We start from the raw sequence: 22,927 nt of genomic DNA on the forward strand, positions 1-22,927 counted from the left end.
TGATTTTAGCTTTTAGTTTGACATTAGGTAATACTTCAGAAAGTATCCAGAGATACGGTACCTCTCGGTTTGTCAGAATTGTAGTCAATACTTGGGTTTGATCCTATGCATCACTATCTATTGTCTGCATTGCTTCGTGACTAATTGAGGCTTTTGCATACCTGTTTATAATAGTACATTACGTTTTTTGTCCAGGCCCCCAATATTAGTGTTTTCTCTGAATCACCTGGCTTGCGAAATTAAACTTGATCTATCGAGAGCTTGATCTCTCTGGAAGAGTTCATTTTTATAGTGGCTGTCAGAATCTCATATTGACATCAAAAAAGCCATTAAAGTGAAATACAGTTCTCTTCTAGGCTAGGTAACCCTGACTAAATACTCATAATAGCTGTAAGTACTCTTCCAACTGTCTGGCTTGCCAATATTCAAATGAAGAATTGAATATTGAGTGCAAGTTTGTTCCGTTATACAGGATAGATCTTTATGTAGCAGGCAAAGGACATCTTTTTTATGGTTCCTCCATGGGCCAATGCTGTGGTTTATGGTTCCTCGATGCTGTGCATGGGAGAGAAGAGGTGCGTGATGCTATGCTCAGCTTGACAGGATGAAATATCGTCACACTTAATCCTGATTGCTGTGCAAGGTGGCATAGCCCTAGTCATAAAAAATGCAGCCCCATGCAGCTTCCGAGTTGTTCGATGCAGTACATTAAGATGAGGAAATGGAGCTAAGATATGCATATGCATGGTACACACAAGAAATTCTTTTCCTCAATCATTTTGCAAGACCCATCTTTTATTAAACCCAATTAACATTTATTATACATCAAATTTTGCTGTTAAGTGTAATTTGCAATACTATTTACCTCTGTAAAAATAAGACTGGGATTTCTCTGTGAATCAAACCAATCAAGTTGGGAATGATTTTTTAAAAATGGGCAATTGGTTAGATTATGAAAACATAATACAGTGCAAGTTTGCTAAAAACCATGCCTTAATTTTGGCATTTGGTTATTATCCATTATCAGATACTGTACTGAAAAAAAATTGAAAACACTTTTACTGAAATATTGCTAGTAAAATTCCAAAACAATTACAAAGAAATGGCAACTAAAACATTGAAGTAAAAAAAAACATTTTTGAAGTAGATACACTAAAATAGTATTTTCTTGTGAAACATACTACAAAAATCTGTTATATTTACAACTTTTAAAAATGTCATGCACTGAAAAAAATGGTGTAGAAACTATTTTAACCCAGAAATTGCTAATAAATCTTAGTTACAAAGAAAGGCAGATAACATACTGAATTAAACATGAAATTTTGAAGTAGAAAGACTAAAACAGTAGTTTCATTTACAACTTCAAAAAAAAAATGTTTTTTTACAGTGGTGTGTGGCATCTGTGAAAAAATTGTCATTTCAGAAGATTGAGATTTTTATTTAAACTCGTCTTGCCCTTGCGCCAATGAATTGTTCGCATTAAGACCTTGCATTAATTATATAAATGGTTTTGATTCTTTGTTCAGTTTTAACCTCAGATTTGCTGCTAGTTTTATTGCTCTCTGTATTGCTGCACAATATTACTTCATCTCTACGTTCAGAGACCATTCTAAATATTGTTGGCTTACGTAACTAGGTAGGCTGAGGATGTTTGTGCTGCTGTACTTTATCAAATACCTTTCTGCCTCTGAGGGCAGCAGAAGAACAGTGAGATGGAGAAAGAGAGAGAGAATGATCTCTTTATGCAGGAAAATGCATTGGAGGAACAGCTCTACCCTCCCCAGCTTGACAGCTTACTATCTGCATGTCTCCTCAGTTCATGTTCAAAAAGAATTTGATTTGAGTGAACCTTCAGTTAGACAGAGGGAATTAATTCCAGTGAGCACCAGCCACTCGGCATCTGCCTTATCTGTCAGTTGAAAGCTGTGAAACTCACTGTGTCTTTTGTCACAAGTCTAAATTTCAGAGTTTGCTGATATAAAAGGAAGAAAAAGAATATAAAATTACCTTCTCTTTCACCACTGTGGCACTGCAGGCTGTCCTTGTGTAAACCAGTCACCTTTCAACTTCATGACTAGCTGATGTAGCTGGATGTTACATAATATCAGGTTGACCGTCTTTTCTTTTAAAACAGGAGGATATGACTACACTTGCAGATCTTCCATGTTCTTATGGCAGAGAGCGGATTCAACAATCACGCTGACCTGACACACAGCTTTCATGGGAAAATCTGACAAATGGGGAAACGGCTAAAATGAATGCTGAAATGTTTCCAGCCAAAGTTTATAGAAGAATGAAACAGACTTTTGTAGCAATAATTACTTTATCCTGAAATGTAGCTAGATGGGTCTTTAACAGCTATATTGGATGAATAATTTGTTGCAAGGAAAATTGAAGGTTACACTTTATTTTAAGGTGATGTTACAGTATAATTACACAAATTTACGGCGTTATTATTACTATTACTGAGTAATATTAATTTAAACTTGCTATAGAGTTAAGGTTGTTTGGTTTAAAGTTAGTTGCTTATAATTACTGTTATTGTTTATAGTAAGTTCATGTAACTACATCACGTTAAAATAAAGTGTGTATATGTATATATCTGAATTTAGATGGATTGGAATTAATTAGGCCTATTTGGAAAATGTGATCATTTTTAAGCGACAACGAAGACGCCTAGAAATGACAATCTTGTTGCATCAAATATAAAATATCAAACCTAATGGCATGTGCAAATAAATAATGCTATACTTTTCTCTAACCTAACTTTTCTTTGCTTTTCTCCCCATTTATTGATTAAACTACCAGTCTCAAGGTCATTTTACTGGATGTATTATATATTTCCTACCAGGATTGATAGTTTGTTATATAATGCAGACATTCATACATTTTTAAGTGTCCAAATACATTTTGGGGGTCACTGTAGGTCAGTACATCCCAATATCCCACCTATTAATATTTCTCATTGTATGCTAATTGATATTTTGCCACCGTTGGGTGAGTTACCCAAAATGAACTATCCTTTTCAACCACTCCTCCACAGGAGGAGGAATTAAAAAGCAGAGCTGCAAGATTTGCAAAAAAAAAAAAAATCTTTTCCCTGCAGCAGTGCTTCTTATGAAACAGATCGTCGAGTTGAAGGGAGAGAGAAGAGAAAGCAAGAAATGAAAGGGAGGGGTAGAGCCGAGGCAGAGGGAGGAGAGAAGAGGGCACACGCACCCGATCAGAGCACAACAAACGCCAGTCCACCCTGAGCCTGGGGGAAGCGAAGGTTTCTCACTCCGTCAGCAGGACAGAGTACGCTGGAGAAACCTGCCAGCGAGGCACAACCTCAACACATGGTCACAGAGCAGCAGGAAAAGGCAAGACATCATTGCTCTGATTCTCTCTCTCTTTCAAGCTCGCTCTCCGCACACACTCTCACTCATTCTCCTTGACACACACACACACACAGACACACTCCCTCATTATCTTGCATGTGATTGAGGCTATTTCTCTCCGTCCCGAGCAGAAACCTCTGTGCTATTCTTACACCGCTGCAACGTTGCTCCAGCTTCTGTTCTCAAAAGGGACGGACAACAAACCGGTGCTTTTCTGCGTGGCGTGTCATTCCGAAGCCTAGTGGGACATCCCAACCATGGAGGACACTCTCACTTGTACTCCCACCACCTTTTCCCAGGTCTTCGGCCGCCAAGGACAGCTGATGCAAGCTAGTAAGTACCTGAGATCTGTCACATTGGGTCCGAAAAACATGTGTTTTGCAAGGTTTTGCCAGTTTGAAAGCCTTGGTGTGGTGAATATGAAATGGACAAGTCTCAGCTGAGTGCTTGCTTATGTTCTGTGAAAGCTCTGCTGGTGAGACCATGGTCCACTGCAAATCCTGATCTCTTGGTTTAGGCACCCAGCATGCAGAGAGAAAACCAGCTTTTCTTCCCGCTGCTTTCAGCCCGCTAATGATCTGCCTGCAGTCAAGAAATGTGTCTGCGGGTGTGTGTGTGTGTGTCAAAAGGGACGGACAACAAACCGGTGCTTTTCTGCGTGGCGTGTCATTCCGAAGCCTAGTGGGACATCCCAACCATGGAGGACACTCTCACTTGTACTCCCACCACCTTTTCCCAGGTCTTCGGCCGCCAAGGACAGCTGATGCAAGCTAGTAAGTACCTGAGATCTGTCACATTGGGTCCGAAAAACATGTGCTTTGCAAGGTTTTGCCAGTTTGAAAGCCTTGGTGTGGTGAATATGAAATGGACAAGTCTTGGCTGAGTGCTTGCTTATGTTCTGTGAAAGCTCTGCTGGTGAGACCATGGTCCACTGCAAATCCTGATCTCTTGGTTTAGGCACCCAGCATGCAGAGAGAAAACCAGCTTTTCTTCCCGCTGCTTTCAGCCCGCTAATGATCTGCACACAGTCAAGAAATGTGTCTGCGGGTGTGTGTGTGTGTGTGTGTCTCATCTTGCTTATGGATGTAGTGATCTTAATAAGTCGGTCATGAGGGCTGGGGCTGAAAGGGGAACGTGAAAGTTGTGTTGAGAGACTAACTCAGTTTTTGCAGGGGAGAGTGAACCTCACCAGTGTAATTCTGAAACAGTGCAATAATTCCTTGACAGCTTCATAAATATTGTGCTCCTAAGCATTGATGAATTATGAATTTTGTCTTACAAAAAAAAAAAAAAAGTTCCAGTGCTATAAATAGATACCGTTTCATAACTTATGTCTCACAGATTGTACTTCTGCATCTAATGACTTTATACAGGTTTTGTGGGGTAGTGGCTTGCAAAAGTGTACCAAAATATTTCCGGTCCTCATCTTAATGTAGAATGACCACAGATGGAAACTAGTGACAAATTAACACATGACAATTCATAACTTCAAATGAAACCCATGTAACATATTCAAAATTAGTATAGATAATATAGACTTATTATATATAATATATAAAATCTTTAATTCATTTGCATAAAATCTTTAATATTTGAGATTTAATATACATACAATGTATGATTTTATTTACGTGCCAAAATATAAACTGATCACACACTGTTGCGCCATTAAAAAAAATAAATAATAATAATAATATTCACATATTTTAATTTATTTTACTTATAAAGGACTGTGATTTAAACCCTTCTTATATTTATAGTAATTATTTTATTTCTTTTTAATAATTCATCAGTGCCTAGGGCATCTTTATGAAGCTGTGAAGGAATTATTGTACTGTTTTAAAATTACATTTAACATAATGTCAGGTAATGATTGCTTTTATGAACATACTGTCTTTGATAATTGATTTAGTGTACTTTCATAATGTTTTCGCAGACATCTCTGGCCTATATCAATATTTTATATTAGCTTCTAGCAGATTTTATTCTCATGTCAAAGTTGCAGCTTAGATGTCGGTGGAGCAATTGAATTAAGAAGACTTGCAGCAGGATGCAATTACTCAAACAGCAGTTTGTAAATGACCGAGATACTAGCGGTAATGGCAATCCAAGCAGATTTTAATTTGATGCTTATTTCGACGTCTCTACACATTGACATGCCAATTAGCAGAGATATGCCATGCTGCCGAGTTGCCGTTGAAAAACACATGATTATCCAGTTCTTCTGGGGCAGAGTTTGAAAAAGCATGCATCTATAACAGCAACCCTGGAGAATGTCATTCTGAGTTTATATTGCATATATATTTGCCTTTATGTTTTTGATAAATGCTTTCTTACAGTACTTACAGTATTGCTTCCACATGTAAGGATACAACCTGAAATGTGCAAAATATCAGCCAGTGTCATTGGGTTTTAACTCTGTGATTTTAGTTATCACCTCTACAGACCGTGCACTTTTTTTTAATGGAAATGTCCTGCAATTACCTTCCTCTGGGTGAGAGTTTTGCCCTTTAAACCACTAGAATCTAATTTGAAATTCATGTTTACTTAAAGTAACTGCATGTTTTCTAGAGAAGTTAGAAAATTTGCATTATCGGAGTGGTACATTTTATGTATGTGTTAGCAGGCTGTTTTGAGATCGACATGGAGAATAGCAGCAGTGAAACAGGATGAATTAAGGGTGTTGGGTTTGCTTGGATAAAAGTGTCTCTCCCTCTATTTGCTCTCCTGAAATAGAAGAAAACTTTTATAAATAGCGCCCTTTGTTTGCTTTATTTCTGTGAACTCATTAGCTGTTTGGTATGCAGGGATGTATTAGTGTCTGCAGAGTGTGAGACATTGCCATGATTAATATTCTGCGTGTGGCTTTTGGAGCGCTGAAAGCCTCTTTACTGAATTTGTGTTTCTGAAGTGCCTGAAGATGAGACTCCTCTGCAATATCTGAGCCTCTGCGGTGTCGGAATACTGTATGTATTACCATCAGCTACTTCTCTGTGGCTCTTTGCTTTGAATGTCTCACATTGTGGATCATCCATAATGATGAGATTTTGTAGTTTCGAAACATTCTGATGTGTCGTTCCCTGTGGACGCGCTGGACGTGGATTTTTCTGATGTTTCTGCCTTTATAAACAATGAACTGATTTTTCTAATTTGCATGAATGTCTTCCAACAGGAGGATGTGGTGCTTTTCGGTGCACTTTCGCCTCGAACAATTTTCTCTTTTAACATCGATCAAAGTGCCCTGTGTTTGCTCCATAAGTGTTTTGAAAGATCATCATCAAGCGACGCAAAATGATCCACGGCGCAGTTCAGTGGCATGAGGCGCCAATGCTTTTATGTTCTGTGTTGGTGTTTAAATGGGTATGCATGAGCATGGCTGAGATCCAAGTCGATGCACTCACCCGCCGGCACACAGACTGTTTTGGCTGACGTAACGGACATGGCTGGACGGGGCTGCAAGTGTGGGCTCATTTGTGTGTGTCTGCAGATGTTAGCGATGGCACAATGTGCAGCACCAGTGATTCTAATAGGGATCTGCAGGGCCAGACGGAGTTACACGGTGTCTCAGGATGTGATGGCCTCTTTTCCACACTGCATGTTTGATTGAGAAGTTCTTACTGTGGAAATCAGCCTTGATGCTGCATACCAAGTATGACCTCACACATATATATTTAACATCTCTCTGGAATACTTGATTCTTGACCTACAAGCGCAGAAATCAGGTTTGCTTTTGCCAAGTCTGTTTGCACCAAGCCCAAGAATAAGTCACCTTTCTGCATCATTGGCCCAATGTAGAGGAGGTAATATAGCAGTGGGGAAAGTATAGCATCAGCAGAATTGTCTAGAATTTGAGACATCTTTTCTTTTGTCACCTCTACCAGTAAAGAGAGAGTCAGTCCATGTCCCTCTCGAGGGAGGAAGCCATAAAGCTTTCCTAAAGCCCTATATTTGTGCAGGGATAGCATAATCAGAACTCCCCTGTTAATATAGCAGTGACACTGAAGCCAACATTAGAAATGTTTTAATAACAAAATAGCATTATATATTAAAATTCTGTATTATAATTGTAATTATGTATATCAAATATATGATCTTTTTTTCTATCTTGCTTTATCGTCGGGTATTTATTATTTATTTGCAGATAACACTTGTTGATATTTTATTCTGTTTTTCCATCTATTGTCCAAATACAGTAGATCCACTGCATATTAAAAGCTAGTTGTTTTTATATTATACATATTTGAAAGTTAGTAGTCTCTCCCACTAGCAAGTTGTTAGTTGCAATATTATGACAAACACCAAAACAACACACTGCTACATTGCTTGCATAATAATCTATGACTATTTCTCCCATATGTTTTCAGGCATATTTGCATGGGACATTAGATGCTCACAGACTCTCACTTTAACATTGTGCATATGTCGCTCACAAAAGAATGTTACTCGCAACACTGTACTGTTGATAGTTTTAGATGCATACGATTGCAAAAATTGATGGTCTTGAACCACTTTCTTTGCAGTGGTTATGTCGTAGGTTTACTGACAAATCTTTATCGACCCAGAGTCATTAGATGTCTCTCACGAGGCCCGACAATCACTCCATCTGGGTCAATAGATGGCTAATTTGAGAGCTTGTCTTTCTTAATCACTATTATTGAATCTCACAACCATTCGATCATTGGTTTGAGAAGTTGCTGAGAAAGGCTGGAAAGGCTTCATGTTCATGCCATTTGATTTTTAATTTCTAATTACTGTCACAAAATGCTGTAACAATAGGCCTGCCAAGTTTTGTAGGGTAGCCTTTTGTCCCAGTGTGAATTTGCTGATCGAATGCCGCAAATATTAATTACAAGAACTTTGGTGTTCACAATTGGACAGAAATCCATTTTTCTTCTAAGTCTATTTGAAAGAAACTGGTTTTAAGTGGCAACGCAGCCGTTAGTGCAGAAAAGGCTTAGCTTACAGGCAGCGCGCGTTGATTAGAGCGTTCTCATGAATTTTAAACAGGGGCCAGTTTTGTTTGAATTTAAGCTTTGGAGTTTGGAGATTTCTGAACTATTTCACTTATAATAAGAAAAGTGATGTAACTCCCTCTAAACTGCAAGAAGTACACACAGCATTTCCCCTGGAGAGTTTCCATAAGGAGTAAGTTGAAAAATTATGTAGCGCATGAGCCTGTGTGGATTTGCCTGATGCTGTTTATCGTGAGGTTAGGTGTGATTGTAGGCCATGCCAGTTTTATCCAATTGACGGGTTACTTTGGAGCCTAAAATTGCTTTGGATATCAGTCCCTACACATGATGTTCTGAACTGCTCTGAATAGTGTTTACATCTGAGGGAATATATTTTGACAGAGGCAGCTGGCAAATCTTGAGCAGCTAAAGAACTTCCTGCATACAAATTAGTTTTCTTCTGAAACCACTTCAAAGGGATCTCATAATATGTCTGTGGCAAGTGCGTCGTATTTTTAATTTATTTATTTTGGAAATTTGACACATCATCCGGAATGTGGGATTAAATCCACATATTTCATTTTCATTATGTAACTTGAAGACTGCTTAACATTATCAGATCCTCCCCAGCCTCCCCCGTCATTCTCTCAGTCTCTCTCTCTCTTATTTTCCTCGCTGTAGTCTGTGCGCTGTAGAACTTTTTACACAAGGGTCAATTTCACACCTTTCTGAATTTATGCATTTGGGAAATGCTGTAGCATTTTCTCCTGTCTCTATTGTACACGAAACCTTGTAGTACAATTTTATAGCAAAGGACTTGTTTTGAGATTAGGTTTCTGTCATGCTTTAGTAGCCAAGCATCCATTTTTAACATCTGCAACAGCAGATTATGCTGCTCTCTCCTCTCCATGGAGAGAATCATTTTAATCACAGCCTATTTGGTATCTCTGCCTTTACATAGGATTTACTGTATATCCAACCTTCTACTGCCTTATTTTTAACCTTACCTATCTAGCATCTATCTATCTATCTATCTATCTATCTATATTGACCAAGACTGCTTTTATTTGTGTAAATATATAGTAAAACAATACTATTGTGAAATAGTATCACAATTTAAAATAACTATTTTCTAGGCCTATTTTAATATATTTTAAAATGTAATTTATTCCTATGATGGCAAAAGTTGAATTTTCAGAAGCCATTACTCCAGTCTTTAGTGTCACATGATCCTTCAGAAGTCATTCTAATATCCTTATTTGGTGCTCAAAAAACATTTCTTACATTAATGTTGAAAACAATTGTACTGCTTGATATTTTTGTGGAAAGGGTGATCATTTTTTCTTTTTCTTTTTTTCAAGATTCTTTGATTAATAAAAAGTTCAAAAGAGCAGCATTTTTTGAAACAAATCTTTTGTAACATTATCAATGTCAGTACTGTTATCTTGGTCAATGTTTGTGACCCTACACTTTTGAGCAGTAGTGTATGGCTGGAGTTCCTCTATCACAAACAAAAACGGTATGCTACAAACATAACTGTACAAACAACCCTCTACGCAAACATTTATTATTATCAGTGTTGAAAACAGTTCTGCTTAATATTTTTGTGGAAACCATGATACATTATTTGATGATTAAGAAGTTAAAAAGAGCAACATTTTTTTTGAAATAAAATTTTTTTCTTTACTGTCATTTGATCAAAGGATCAGTCAACATAATTTGCTCTTGCTGAAAATAAATAAGTAAGTATACTGAGCTCAAACGTTTGACTGGGTAAATGTGTGGACTCCATATCGGAATGAGTGCCTTTGTCAGTTTTTATTCTGTTAAAAAATTACAATGAAGATTTTTGTATTTCAAAAATTCCACTGTAGCTTTCAAATGAAAAAAAAAAAGAGTGAAGCTGCAGTAACATATCTCAAAGCTTGAGGGCTGCCTACATGAGTTTTTCATTGTCAGCATGAACATTCATGACAAAATGGATGTCAAACATTTAATAAATCATTCACCACCATCGTGAATTATAAAATGTGATTTTGGTTGATGCAACCTTTAAGAGTGGCACACTTTCTGAAATTTTCCATCCAGTTAGCTTGTATGTTGGTTGGAAAACCACATGTATTTGCTAAATACGCACATTATTACTCTTTTGTTTCGTGTGTTATCATGTAGAGAGGTTGCTCAGTTAACACTGTTATTATCTGTTTCAGCCTTAGACACACACCGCTCTCCCATCTGTGTGCAAGACGTGACTTGAATATTAAAATAGTACATTTTACTGCTCAATAGTGACGAGTCTCCTGACATAGACTAGGGTAGACATGGTTTTTCTCTTCGTCAAATGCTATTGGCTAAGCCTGTAGGATTATGACATATTAAAGACCATGGGTGGAATATTCTGCCTGCTCTTCCTAGATGTATTATGAAAACTGTGTTGAATGTTATATGCTTTGACTTTCATTTGACTCAAGGCTCAAGCTTTATCTTTGCTTGTTCTGCCTCATCCTTTGCTCAAGGAGGAGTGCTGCTGTCATTTGCTTGCAAAATGGCAGATATTAAATTTAATGCATCCTTGCTGAATAAAAGTATTAGTTTCTTTTAAAAAAAAAAAGAAGAAAAAAAAAAAGAAATACATTGTTTAGTCAAACCAACAAGCCTGTCAGTTGGGTTAATGGATTTTTATTCAGTTCAGATAGGCCTCTTCCCAGCATGCATCAGGGCATGAATAATTAATATGCCTGCATTGTTTGACTATTTGCCAGCTTTATATAGGTTGTTGTTGATTTTGTTGTCACATTTAGTCACTAATCGTCTTGCGATGTCAAGATGTGTTTGTTCTTTGGGCTTAAAATTATGTTAGCTGATATTAGCCTTGTTGTGCTTTATGTACCAATCGTTGAGGTCTGTGTGACTTTTTGATGTATCTTTAATTAATCAAAGTGATGTGATGAGTATTTTTTCAAACAGTTTAAAATCATGTAAATAACTTTTTAGAATTGCTTAAAGGGGTCATATGATGCGATTTCAAAATTTCCTTTCTCTTTGGAGTGTTACAAGCTCTTGGTGCATAAAGAAGATCTGTAAAGTTGCAAAGACTAAAGTCTCAAATCCAAAGAGATATTCTTTATAAAAGTTAAGAGTCAGCCACGCCTACGTTTCAGAAAGGCGGGGCATAGAGGAGAAACAATAATGTACAGTATGTGGAAAATAATGTGTTTTTTTAACCTTAAACCGCATAAACACATTTCATTACACCAAATACACAAAATAATGTTCTTTTTAGCAACATCATATGACCCCTTTAATCTAAATAGGTCATTGTTACAGGGATGGCAGGTTTTATGTCATGACAATTTGACATTTTAAGTTTAGTCAGGATTTTTACTTATAATTGAATAATGTTCCACGAACACCTTATTGTCAGTGCATGACAGGTCTGTCAGTTTTTGACATCTGAGGTGCAGCACTGCAGAGAGTTCATTGTGTGCAATCCAGTGAAGACATATGATTGACTCAACATGGCAGTAACATTTTGATTTCGACATAACCTAGCTATGGGCAATAGACATGTCTAGAGCAAGCTAAAGGCTTCCTGTGCTCTGAAATGCCTGGATCAGCATTGTTCAGCTATGGATGGAAGTAAACAATCACAATCCATAGCGTAGGCACCCTATAAGTCAGATTTATGGAGGGGGAAAACCACCTTCTGCACTCTTCATAACCAGCTTTTGTCTTCTCTCCCCATCAGACTGACTAATGGGAGGATGAGGTCATATTTGGCAGCGGCAGACGGAGAGGAAATGAGACGGGTGAAGAGATTAATTCATGCAGGTCTTGGTCTTGTGGGATGAGTGATCCATCTATCATGGAACTGAGAGCCTGCTCTCTTTGCACTTTGAGCAGAGATGTCTGGATTATGGACTGAAATGGCTGGAGTGAGGCTGCATTCAGTGAGCACAGCATCTTCAGCAGACCCCTTTAAATATTTTATAGGGTCTAGTTTAAGTAGATCGTACAAAAAGCATGGCCTGATACATTGTTTCTTCCATTTCTCCTTAATTCAAACCAGATATTGCTTGTCAGCTTAAATAGTAAGTCACAAGATAAATAATTTATACGATTTTATTTGTGTTTGAGTGTACATCCATGTTTGGGAATGGGTTGAGTATGAGAAATTTAAAATGTTATGTTTACCTTATATTTTAACTTGCAAAGATAAAATGTGAAATGTAAAATTTTATTTTTACCTCATATTTTTAACTTGCATTTAAATTTACATTATAAAAAAAACGGGAAAAACATATTGTTTATATTAAAATGTTGTTATATTCAGTAAATAATATTAAAAATAATATACAAAAATATTAAAATTAAAAATAAGCTGAAATACCTGTGCTATTTTATATGGAAATAACTTATGAAATAAAGTAACATTGTGAGATATAAAAGTCACATTATGAGAAATAAAAATAAGTACATGAACTCGCAGCTTACAAGGAAACCAGTTTTGAAAAGAAGCGTATTGCCATTAAAAAAATGCACATAAACTCTGTATCTGTATAAAGGATTGCATTTAATTTTTTTTAGCATATTTTTTTTATTTAAAAAAAGAAAAAAGAAAAACAAGTATTGAAAGTCTTAACAACAAGGCCTGCTGTGAAGACAATGTGCTCTGTTACTACATTTGATGCTGCTTTGATAAGCAATTGAGTGTTCGTAGTGCTTTGCATTTTCTTTCCGTCATTTTCTTTTCGTCATACTCCAGTGGGATGCACAACTTTAACAAATATTCAAATATACCAATAAGAATCAAAATAATGTCACACTTGGATGTGCCTGAAGCACATTCCATTACCTCCACATCACACAACCACAGCACCACACAATACATTCAGTTACAACAGCGAGATTTAAGAAAGGCATTTAGTGGGAAAATGCATTTAATTTTTTGGTTGGTCAAGAACGAGTAGTCGACTAGTGCAGGTCCATATAAAGGTGCTGTAAATGATTTCAGCCGTCTTTGCTAACTTCTGCCATTTTGCAAACTTCAAGAACATGCTCTCTAATTGATTCACAGACAGAGAGTGTTTTTGATCGGCTAAAAAGCATAGAACTGGTGTGATCTCTTAGGAGCCTGTTTCAGTCATGTAGTTGTACACAAATATTTCTGTGCAAAATGATGTTTGCATAACAATGCACTGTTTGTGAATTATGCGTTTAACACCCTAAACAAATCCTTGTTGCTCCACAAGGTCTCATATTTTTTGTGTAGGAAAAGTTTTCACGCTTGCGTTCTCTTTTTTAGAGGTGTTGAGAAGTGCTGACCCACTTTCCTCCTCTGAATATGACAGGTGCTGGCATTCACACACAAACACCCTTAATTGGATCAAGCCTTGTCACAGGTTCTTCCTGTAGTCCTTGCTTTCCAAAGGCACATCATCAAGGCATTAAAAATTGACGTGCGCTGTGTCAGTGCTAATCTGCCTCAGGGCAGCCATATTTATCTTTGCTTTCACATGTAAAAAGTTCCCTCTGACTGTTCTCTCATACCGAGTCTCAGCAGGGAGACGGCATTTATAGGCCTACTTACATTTGCATTTATATTTCATTTAGCTGACACCCCGCACAATACTTCTTCCCTTTGTATGTGGTCAGGTGGTTCTTAATTTCCCCAGTCTGAATGTAAAAAAGCCAGCAGCGGCTTGCATCTCATGAATACATTTTGCATGTGGAATATTCCACAGTATCAAAGGTAATTTGATTTCACAGGGAATGGGTTGAGTATGAGAAATTTAAAATGTTATGTTTACCTTATATTTTAACTTGCATTTAAATTTGCATTTAAAACTACTGAAAAAATAAGTATTGTTTATATTACAATTTATATTTTGTTTTATTCACAACTAGATAATAGTTAAAAATACTCTTACATACCTATGCTATATTTAATATAGAAATATGGAAGTCAGTTTCTGCCTTGGTGTTAAAAAAGGTTAATAGTGAAATTGTGAAATTATATAAAATAAAGTCACATTATGAGATATAAAAGCTGCATTATGAGAAATATAATAAATAAAAATTATCAAAGGTAATTTGATTTCACAGTCGCACATCAATATGAACTGAATGTCAGCCTGCTGTTAAGGTCTTTATTATTGTGGCGTGGCATTTTATATTCAGAAATGCCTGTGGCAGGACCTATTTGAACTTCATTTGTGTCCTTTTGCATTGTGGGAAAAGTAATGGTGCGACTGCGAACTGCGAGTATGCAAATGCGATCTGACCTCTTGTTTAGTGGGATCAATATGGACGATTAGGCAAGCACCCTGTCCCACACAACTGCTTATCTACCGTATAGTTACATGCTTCATTACAAGTGTAATTGATGCTTTGTGCTCTTTGTAGCTCTAATGTCAGTTTAATTCTCTCTCCCTTTTCCTCTCTAAAAGACCCGGCTAGCGTTAAGAGGAAAAATGGAGAAAATGTGTAATGCAATTCAAAGGCATCCAGCTAGTCCACTGTAAACCCTGGGCTGGTTATCAAAGGGTCAGACGAGGCTTTTATCTTCAAAATATTGGAATCTGTTTTTCCAGAGGCTTAAATTCAGTGAGAAGGCGTCCAAAGCATAGCGAGCTGTACTGCAGGATGTCTCACTAGGTGGCAGACTGATCAAAGATTTCACCTGAGGAGGGCAGCCGCTCCGCTTCTAGTGTAACACGGCTATATCACAACGGCATGCAAACAATGATGCCTAGAACTATTTTCTCGGCTCTATGTACGGACTTGACCTCAATTTCCCCCCTCTGTGAAGAACTGATGCGCTGGTGTCAGAGATAAAAAAAGTGACGTGACATGTGGCCAAGTATGGTGACCCATACTCGGAATTAGTGCTCTGCTTTTATCCCATCCAAAGTGCACACACACAGCAGTGAACACACACACAGTGAACACACACCCGGAGCAGTGGGCAGCCATTTTTTGCTGCGGCACCCGGGGAGCAGTTGGGGGTTCGGTGCCTTGCTCTATCCCTCAGTCGTGGTATTGAAGGTGGGAGAGAGCGCTGTACATTCACTCCCCCCACCTACAATCCCTGCCGGTACAAGTGACTCTCTAACCATTAGGCCACGACTTCCCCCTGAGAATCCCCCTGAGAGATAGCTGAGAATCTGGTTTGTTGGAAGAGATCACTCATTTGGGCTGTGTTTGGCTTACCATCATACTACTCCTATTCCTGTAGTGTACACTACTATTCAAAAGTTTGAGGTCAGTAAGATTCTTTTTAAAGAAATGTATACATAACAATTACATTACAAATAAAAGGTGTTCTTTTGAACTTTCCTACTTATCAAAGAATCCTGAAAAAATGTATCAGTTTCTACAAAAAAAGATTAAGCATCACAACTGTTTTCAACATTGATAATCATAAGAAATTATTCTTGAGCACCAAATCAGCATATTAGAATGATTTCCGAAGGATCACGTGACACTGAAGACTGGAGTAATGGCTGCTGAAAATTCAGCTTTGCCATCACAGGAGAAAACTGTTCTTTTAAAATGTAATACTATTTTGCAATATTACTGTTTTTACAATATTTTTTATCAAATAAATGTAACCTTGATGAGCGTAAGAGACTTCTTTCAAAAACACGAAAATTTCTGTATACTATGTTCAGAATGGAGTTCAACTCACTGTTTCTTCAGTGAGTAGTCGGTTATGTATACTGTGCATAGTATGCAAATTTGGATCATACTTTTAATATATATATAATATCTACACTGTGTTTTATATGCATATTTTCTGTATGCTATATTTGCAAGGACATACTGTCATACTACTGTTACTGTTTAAGTGGTATGTAGTATGTATGCACGCTGTTCTGTATGCTTTGTTCAGAATGGCATATCACACTATATTTTTTCTGCAGTATGCAGTATTTTTACTTTGCATCGTATAAAAATGTTCTGTATTACATGTTCAGAATCGCATACTACTATTGTTATTTCTGCAGAATTTTTGCTGTGCACAGTATGCAAATTTTAAAGGAATAGTTCATGAATATAGATGCCATTCAAGATGTAGATGAGTTTGTTAGAACAGAGAGAAATTTAGCATTTACATCACTTTCTCACCAATGGATCCTTTGCAGTGAATGGGTGCCGTCAGAATGAGAGTCCAAACAGCTGATAAAAACATCACAATAATCCACAAGTAATCCACATGATGCCAGTCCATCAATTAACGTCTTGTGAAGTGAAAAGCTGCATGTTTGTAAGAAACAAATACATCAAGGCATTTTAACTTTAAACCATTGCTTCTGGCCAAAATATTGTCCACAATCCATTATAACGCTTCCTCTAGTGAAAATCCCCTGCTGTCTTCCTAAATCAAAATCCACTAACTTATTTGATTAGAACTGTTTTTGCTTGTAAACTGTGTTTGATCTGTGCATATTTCTTTCCTGATTCAGATGAGAAGACTTTTTCACTGGAGAAAGCAATATTATGGATAAAGGAAGCAACAAACAACAAAAGTTAAACACATCTTAATGATGGATTTGTTTCTTACAAACATGCAACATTTTTCGTCAGAAGACATTTAATTGATGGACTGGGGTCGTGTGGATTACTTGTGGATTATTGTGATGCATTTATCAGCTGTTTGGACTCTCATTCTGATGGCAAACTTTCACTGCAGAGGATCCATTGGTGAGCAAGCAATGTAATGCTCAATTTCTCCAAATGTGTTCTGATGAAGAAACAAATGCATCTACGTCATGGATGGCCTGAGGGTAAGTACATTTTCAGCAAATTTAAATTTTTGGGTGCACTATTCCTTTGTCTTCTATGTTCTTTTCTACTCTTACTATTGCTTTGGCTACTGTATCCCATAATGCAGTTTGCTTGAATTGTGTGACAGATGAACAAGAAGCAATTTCAACCACAGTATCAACATCTCTTTCTCTCTCTCTGTCGACTTATTGTTTAATCAGACACAAAGGTTAACACATTTTTCAATAAACTTGGATTCAAAATTAATCTCTGAGATAATGCAGCATACTACCATTTGAAACTTTTTTTTGTTGTTGTTGTTGCAAAATACACAGTTCTGCATGTTTGTTTTTAAGTAGTATGCAGCAAACAGTACACACGTATTCCTTTTCTTACATAGACTTTCTCATTATTTCTCATTGTTGTCAGCATACAGACAGAGGGTGCCAGAACTGAACCTGAAATTCACATTTTATAATATTTGAAACAAATATTATTAGATTTGTATTTATTTATGTGTTTTATGTAGTTTAATCTCTGTTCTTCATCAGATTCATATTCATTGCTTGTGTTACTTGAGTTGCTATAACTCTCAGAACCATATGGGGGCAATATTGTCTCTTTGGAAAGTCACATGTACCAAATTCCATACCTGTCTGGCTCATCCTAATGTGACTTAACGGTTCAAACACTATAAGCACTGAATAACCCCTGTGTGCTAAATAATTAAAAAGGTGCCAAGAGACCTCTAATAAAGTTATTTTCTTTAAACATCAAGCAGCAACGTGAGGGAGATATTTTTTCTCAGTCTCACTGTTGATTTGGTAACACTTTTAGTGCCAATTTCAGCTGCTGAGGTGTAATGAAGTAGTAGTAGTAGTAGTAGTACCTTTATTTATCCCCTTGGGGAAATCATTTCAGTGGGTTTCAACATGCGTTTTCACATAGAAAACAATACGACATAACAACAAAAGCAGTAAATATGAAGGGGGGGTGGGGGGAGTATATCGTTCATTTAGGCCAGGGCTGTCCAAACTCGGTGCTGGCGGTGTCCTGCAGAGTTTAGCTCTCCGCGTCACCGTAGCGCCATTTTGGAGAACATCTGCTGAGCTCGAACTGCGTACGCTCTTCTGTGTCAGCCGCGCTGCACGGATGCGCTGTTTTCGTTCAAATCAAAGCGTAAATACAAGTAGAAAACATATCCTTGTGTCGCGGCTGACACAGAAGAGCATACGCTGTTCGAGTTCAGCGGATGTTCTCCAAAATGGCGCTACGGTGATGCGGAGAGACACAGAGGAGATAAATTGTTGAATAAAGTCGTTATTTTTGTTTTCTTCGAGTACAATAAGTATTCTCGTCGCTTCATAAAATTCCGATTGAACCACTGATGGCAGATGGACTATTTTAACGATGTCTTTCATACTTTTCTGGACCTTGACAGTGCAATTTATTTGGCAGTCAATAGGACAGTCACAAGTCTCCCAGTTTTCATCCAAAATATCTTAAATTGTGTTCCGAAGACGAACGAAGCTTTTACGGGTTTGGAACGACATGGGGGTAAAGTGATTAATGACAACATTTTCATTTTGGGGTGGAGTAACGTTAACCCTTTAATAGTTGTTTTAATTTCTTTGATACACATATGCTTGTTATTAGGAATTTGAGTACAAAACATAATATAATAGCAATGCAGAATGCATAAAGATCAGTTTGATTGGTATTTTTAAATCTGCATGTATCATGAGATAATTGTTCAGCCGTGTGATGGAAGCATTTTATGTCTTTGGGATTTTAGCATAGCAGACATTCTTTCCTTGAAGTTCACAGATGGGTGTGAGTATGATCCATAAAAATTCTCGATGATACTGTTGAAATAAACCTAAGAATGAACTCTGACCACAGTCACCAGAGCTCTGTTGCTTTAACAAAATGTCAAGTGTTTGCTTTAAAAAAAAATCCCTGAGATCTAAGAAATTGAATAAACAATTATTTCTCATTTGTGAAAAAAAAAAAAAAGGAACAGTGCTATAATTGAGAAAAACATGGAGACCACCAGCCTGTGAACTGTTACAGTTGGCTGTGGGCAAATTCAAATAAAAATGTACTGTGGGGTTAATCTACTTTGAAGAGCGGGTCAGTGAGAAAAACTCAGAGCAACTTTGCCATGTGGTCTAGGTGCAGCCATAATTAAGTGTGACAGTTAAAGAGTAGCTCTCTGAAGGCTTGATAAGAATGTTTTAGTCTCTTGTTGAAATACGTCTTCAGAGGTGATTGGTTGACATTTGCTAAATGTTACTTCATTACAGAAACACACAGCTCTCTGACTTGTTAGTATGTCTCTTTCCTAACATTTAATGCTAATTTATTCACTGCTAACATTATTGCGTTTGTAATTGAGACAGTTGAGTACTCGAGTAACCCCATTAGTATGTTATCTATGCTGTAGCTGCATTGAGTCATCAATTGTGAGTTCATTTCCCAGGACTACAACATTTTTTTAAATAATACATTCAGAAATATTAATATAATTTAATATACATCTATAAAATTAATATGACTCTTTTATAGTGATTTATTTTTGAGTATTATATTTGTAATAAAAAGTATTTTTTAAATAATATTTACAATAAGGTTCATTAGTTAACATTAGTTAACTACTTTAGTTAACGTGAACTAAGCATGAACAATATTTCTATAGCATTTATTAATCTTAGCTAATGTTAATTTCATCATTTACTAATGCATTATTAAAATCAAAAGTTGTGCTTGTTAACATTAGTTAATGCACTGTGAATTAGCATGAACTAACAATGAATTACTTTATTTTCATTAACTAACATTAACAAAGTTGAATAAATACTGTAATAAATGTATTGTTCATTGTTTGTTCATGTTAGTTAATACATTAACTAACATTAACTAATGGAACCTTATTGTAAAGTGTTACCAAATATTTTAATATAATCTTTAAAGAAATATACAACTGATAATGTCAGATTTTAATTTTATTTAATATATTATAAATGAGTAATTAAAAAAAACGTATGTAAAAACGTTATGCTTTACATAAAAGCACTTACCAGAGACATGCATGAAAATCTCCCCAAAAAATTGGAGGAGGTATAAATGTTGGGCCCCACTTTATATTAAGTGGCCTTAACTACTATGTACTTACATCAAAAATTAAGTACAATGTACTTATTGTGTTCATATTGTATTGCAAAACACTTTTGCTGCTATTAAGGTGGGATACGGGTAAGGTTAGGGACAGGTTTGGTGGTATGGGTAGGTTTAAGGGTGGGTTAAGGTGTAAGGGATGGGTCAACTGTGTAATTATAAATGTAATTACAGAAATTAATTACAGATGTAATTACATGCAGGTATTTTTAAAATATAAGTACAATGTAAAAACATGTATGTACACAATAAGTGCATTGTACCAAATTATTAATTTAAATGTAAGTACATAGTTGTTAAGGCCACTTAATATAAAGTGGGTCCAAATGTTGAAATATGGAAGAACACAGAATACCACACCATTGGTACATCCATTTTCTCACATGCGTCTCTAATCATACACAATGGTTTATTTGTATACAAAACACTCCACTGTCCCTTCCAACAACATGATGTTCAATACAGTTCTCAGTGTAAAGCAGTCTAGCAATCTTTGGAGGACAGCCATGGGAAAAAGCTCTCTGACTGATGAGAAGAGCAAAGCCTCGCGGCATGTGTTGACATTAACATTGATCTGAGAGCAAAGGAGGGCTGCTTTGTCACCATGGAAACGGGCGCTGAGACGGTCTTAAGTTAAACTTTCATTTATTGATGTAGAGAGTTTTCCCCTCCCTCATTTGAATTTTGATTATGGCGGCTGTTGAAATACTTTGAATTTTGTTGAGAAGAAAAATTAAGTTCACTCTATCTGCCTTTTTATTTTTAGTAGAGGGAACTAGCGGGTCCTCTCCGCACTCTTATCGGGGAAGAGGTTTTTATACTTCAATAAATATTAATGCAATTACTGGCAGTCACAAGCATAGTCGTGTGCAGTGAAAACGTTCAAAGCTGTAATATCCTTATAAGCCCAGGATGTTTCATAAAGTTTTGACTCTGTGGTCGTGACATATTTTGTGTCCCCGAAGAGAATTTTAGTTGAGAGAATTTCCTTTGTGGGCTTTAAACATTGTGACCGCTTTATATTGAACGTCTCAGAGGGATTAAGAGCAAGTACTTGGGGAATTTTTGAGTTTTTTGTGGTAATTTGAATTTTGATCAAATGTGTGGTCATTGCCGTGTAATTCAGTTGACAGAATCCTTGAGCTTATGGAAACAATTCACCTACGGAGGTTAAATGGAAGACATCAAATTAACATTTCTGGAGGGGCTAAATGCGAAATGAGGAACATGAAGAAAATTCAATTTAAAATTGGTTGTATAAATCTTAAAGGCTGTGCAACTTTTCTTAAGACTCAGCGGAACACCTAATGTATCCTAACTGATAAGAGTACATTTATCAAAGCGCAGGTTCAGTCTATGAAAATGTTTCCTTTTATCATTTATATGCCTGTGTCACATTGAGAGTTCAAGATTATTAAAATCAGATGTAGCGCTCCCTGTAATTTGTTTACTTTTGAAGAATATTATTATTTAGTTCTGCTTTGCTTCTGGTTGCGTTTTATCGTGCGTGACTGCTGACGCACAAACTTTGAAATGCTTATTCCCTCGCTCTCTTCTTTAATTCCACCTCTGCCTAGTAAACGTCTCTGACAGTGCCGTTGCATTCAGCCAGTCAGGGCTGTAGTTTGGGAGAGCTTGAGGGCTCAGGGGGACTGCAGTTTGTGTACGCCACTGATTAGAGGCTTTGTGGAGGTGCTTACCAGCCCCATGTTCCTCTCAAAGCCAAAGAAGCCTGTTACACAATGAAAGTCGAGATGGTTGAGGAGGCCTTGGGGGAGCTGGTTGACAGGCTGGGAAAATGGCAGTGGATGGATGTAAGCTGAGGGAACAGCATAGCGGCATGGTAGCTGCTGACCTGCTTCAACGGTTGTTTTGGAGATGCCTGAAGTAATGGCTTGTGATGAGTCTCTCTACTATATAAAGTCCTTAAAGCAGGGGTGGCCAAGCCTGTTCCTGGAGGGCAACTGTCCTGCAGAGTGTAGATCCAACCCTAATTAAACACACCTGAACCAGCTAGTCAAGGTCCTCAGACTCACTAGAAACTTTCAGGCAAGTGTGTTGGAGCTGGTTGGAACTAAGCTTGTGTAATGAATCCAGTCCACTGAAGGCGAGAGTAGTGAAGAACCCAAGTGCAGTTTATTTACAGTGTGATCCAAACATCCAAACAATAATCCGAGACTTGACTTGACATGAACAGACTTGACTTGACGAGGCATGAACAGACTTGACATGAACAGACTAGACTCACCAACAGCGGGATAAATACATTCAATACACAACGACAGACAATGGCAACATGATGGCTACTTATAGGAAACAAGAAGGTCACATGACAAGAACAAACCAATGGGAAACAAGACACATGACTAAGACAACCAATCAGAACATGACACATACACAAGCCAGAGAGACATGAGGCAAGGGAAGCATGACACTAACATCAGGAAACAATTACAAAATAAAAGACATAGACATGAACATGAAACAAAAACAAAACCCAAACCCCACATTACAGTAATAAAATAAGAACAAATAAAAAAATGGCAAACAACAGCACAAAAATGCAATAGAATAAAGAGAGCTATGAAACTTAAGTTTTTCAGGTTAAGTAAGTTTTTATTCAGGTAAGAAATACTACAGAAATTAAAG

General features: G+C 37.0%; 1 protein-coding gene across 1 annotated transcript in view; it reads left to right on the forward strand.

The window, feature by feature from the left end:
- The first annotated feature begins 4,016 nt into the window (after positions 1-4,016).
- Positions 4,017-22,927, forward strand: part of LOC107749453 (kazrin-like) — a 146,848-nt gene continuing 127,937 nt past the window's right edge. Inside the window, exon 1 of the mRNA XM_016564616.1 lies at positions 4,017-4,153. Within this exon, the coding sequence (XP_016420102.1) occupies positions 4,078-4,153 (76 nt within the window). The 5' untranslated portion in view covers positions 4,017-4,077. The remainder of the gene's footprint in view (positions 4,154-22,927) is intronic.

Source organism: Sinocyclocheilus rhinocerous, unplaced genomic scaffold (genome assembly GCF_001515625.1).
Source record: "Sinocyclocheilus rhinocerous isolate Xijiao unplaced genomic scaffold, SAMN03320098_v1.1 scaffold889, whole genome shotgun sequence".
Taxonomy (NCBI): domain Eukaryota; kingdom Metazoa; phylum Chordata; class Actinopteri; order Cypriniformes; family Cyprinidae; genus Sinocyclocheilus; species Sinocyclocheilus rhinocerous.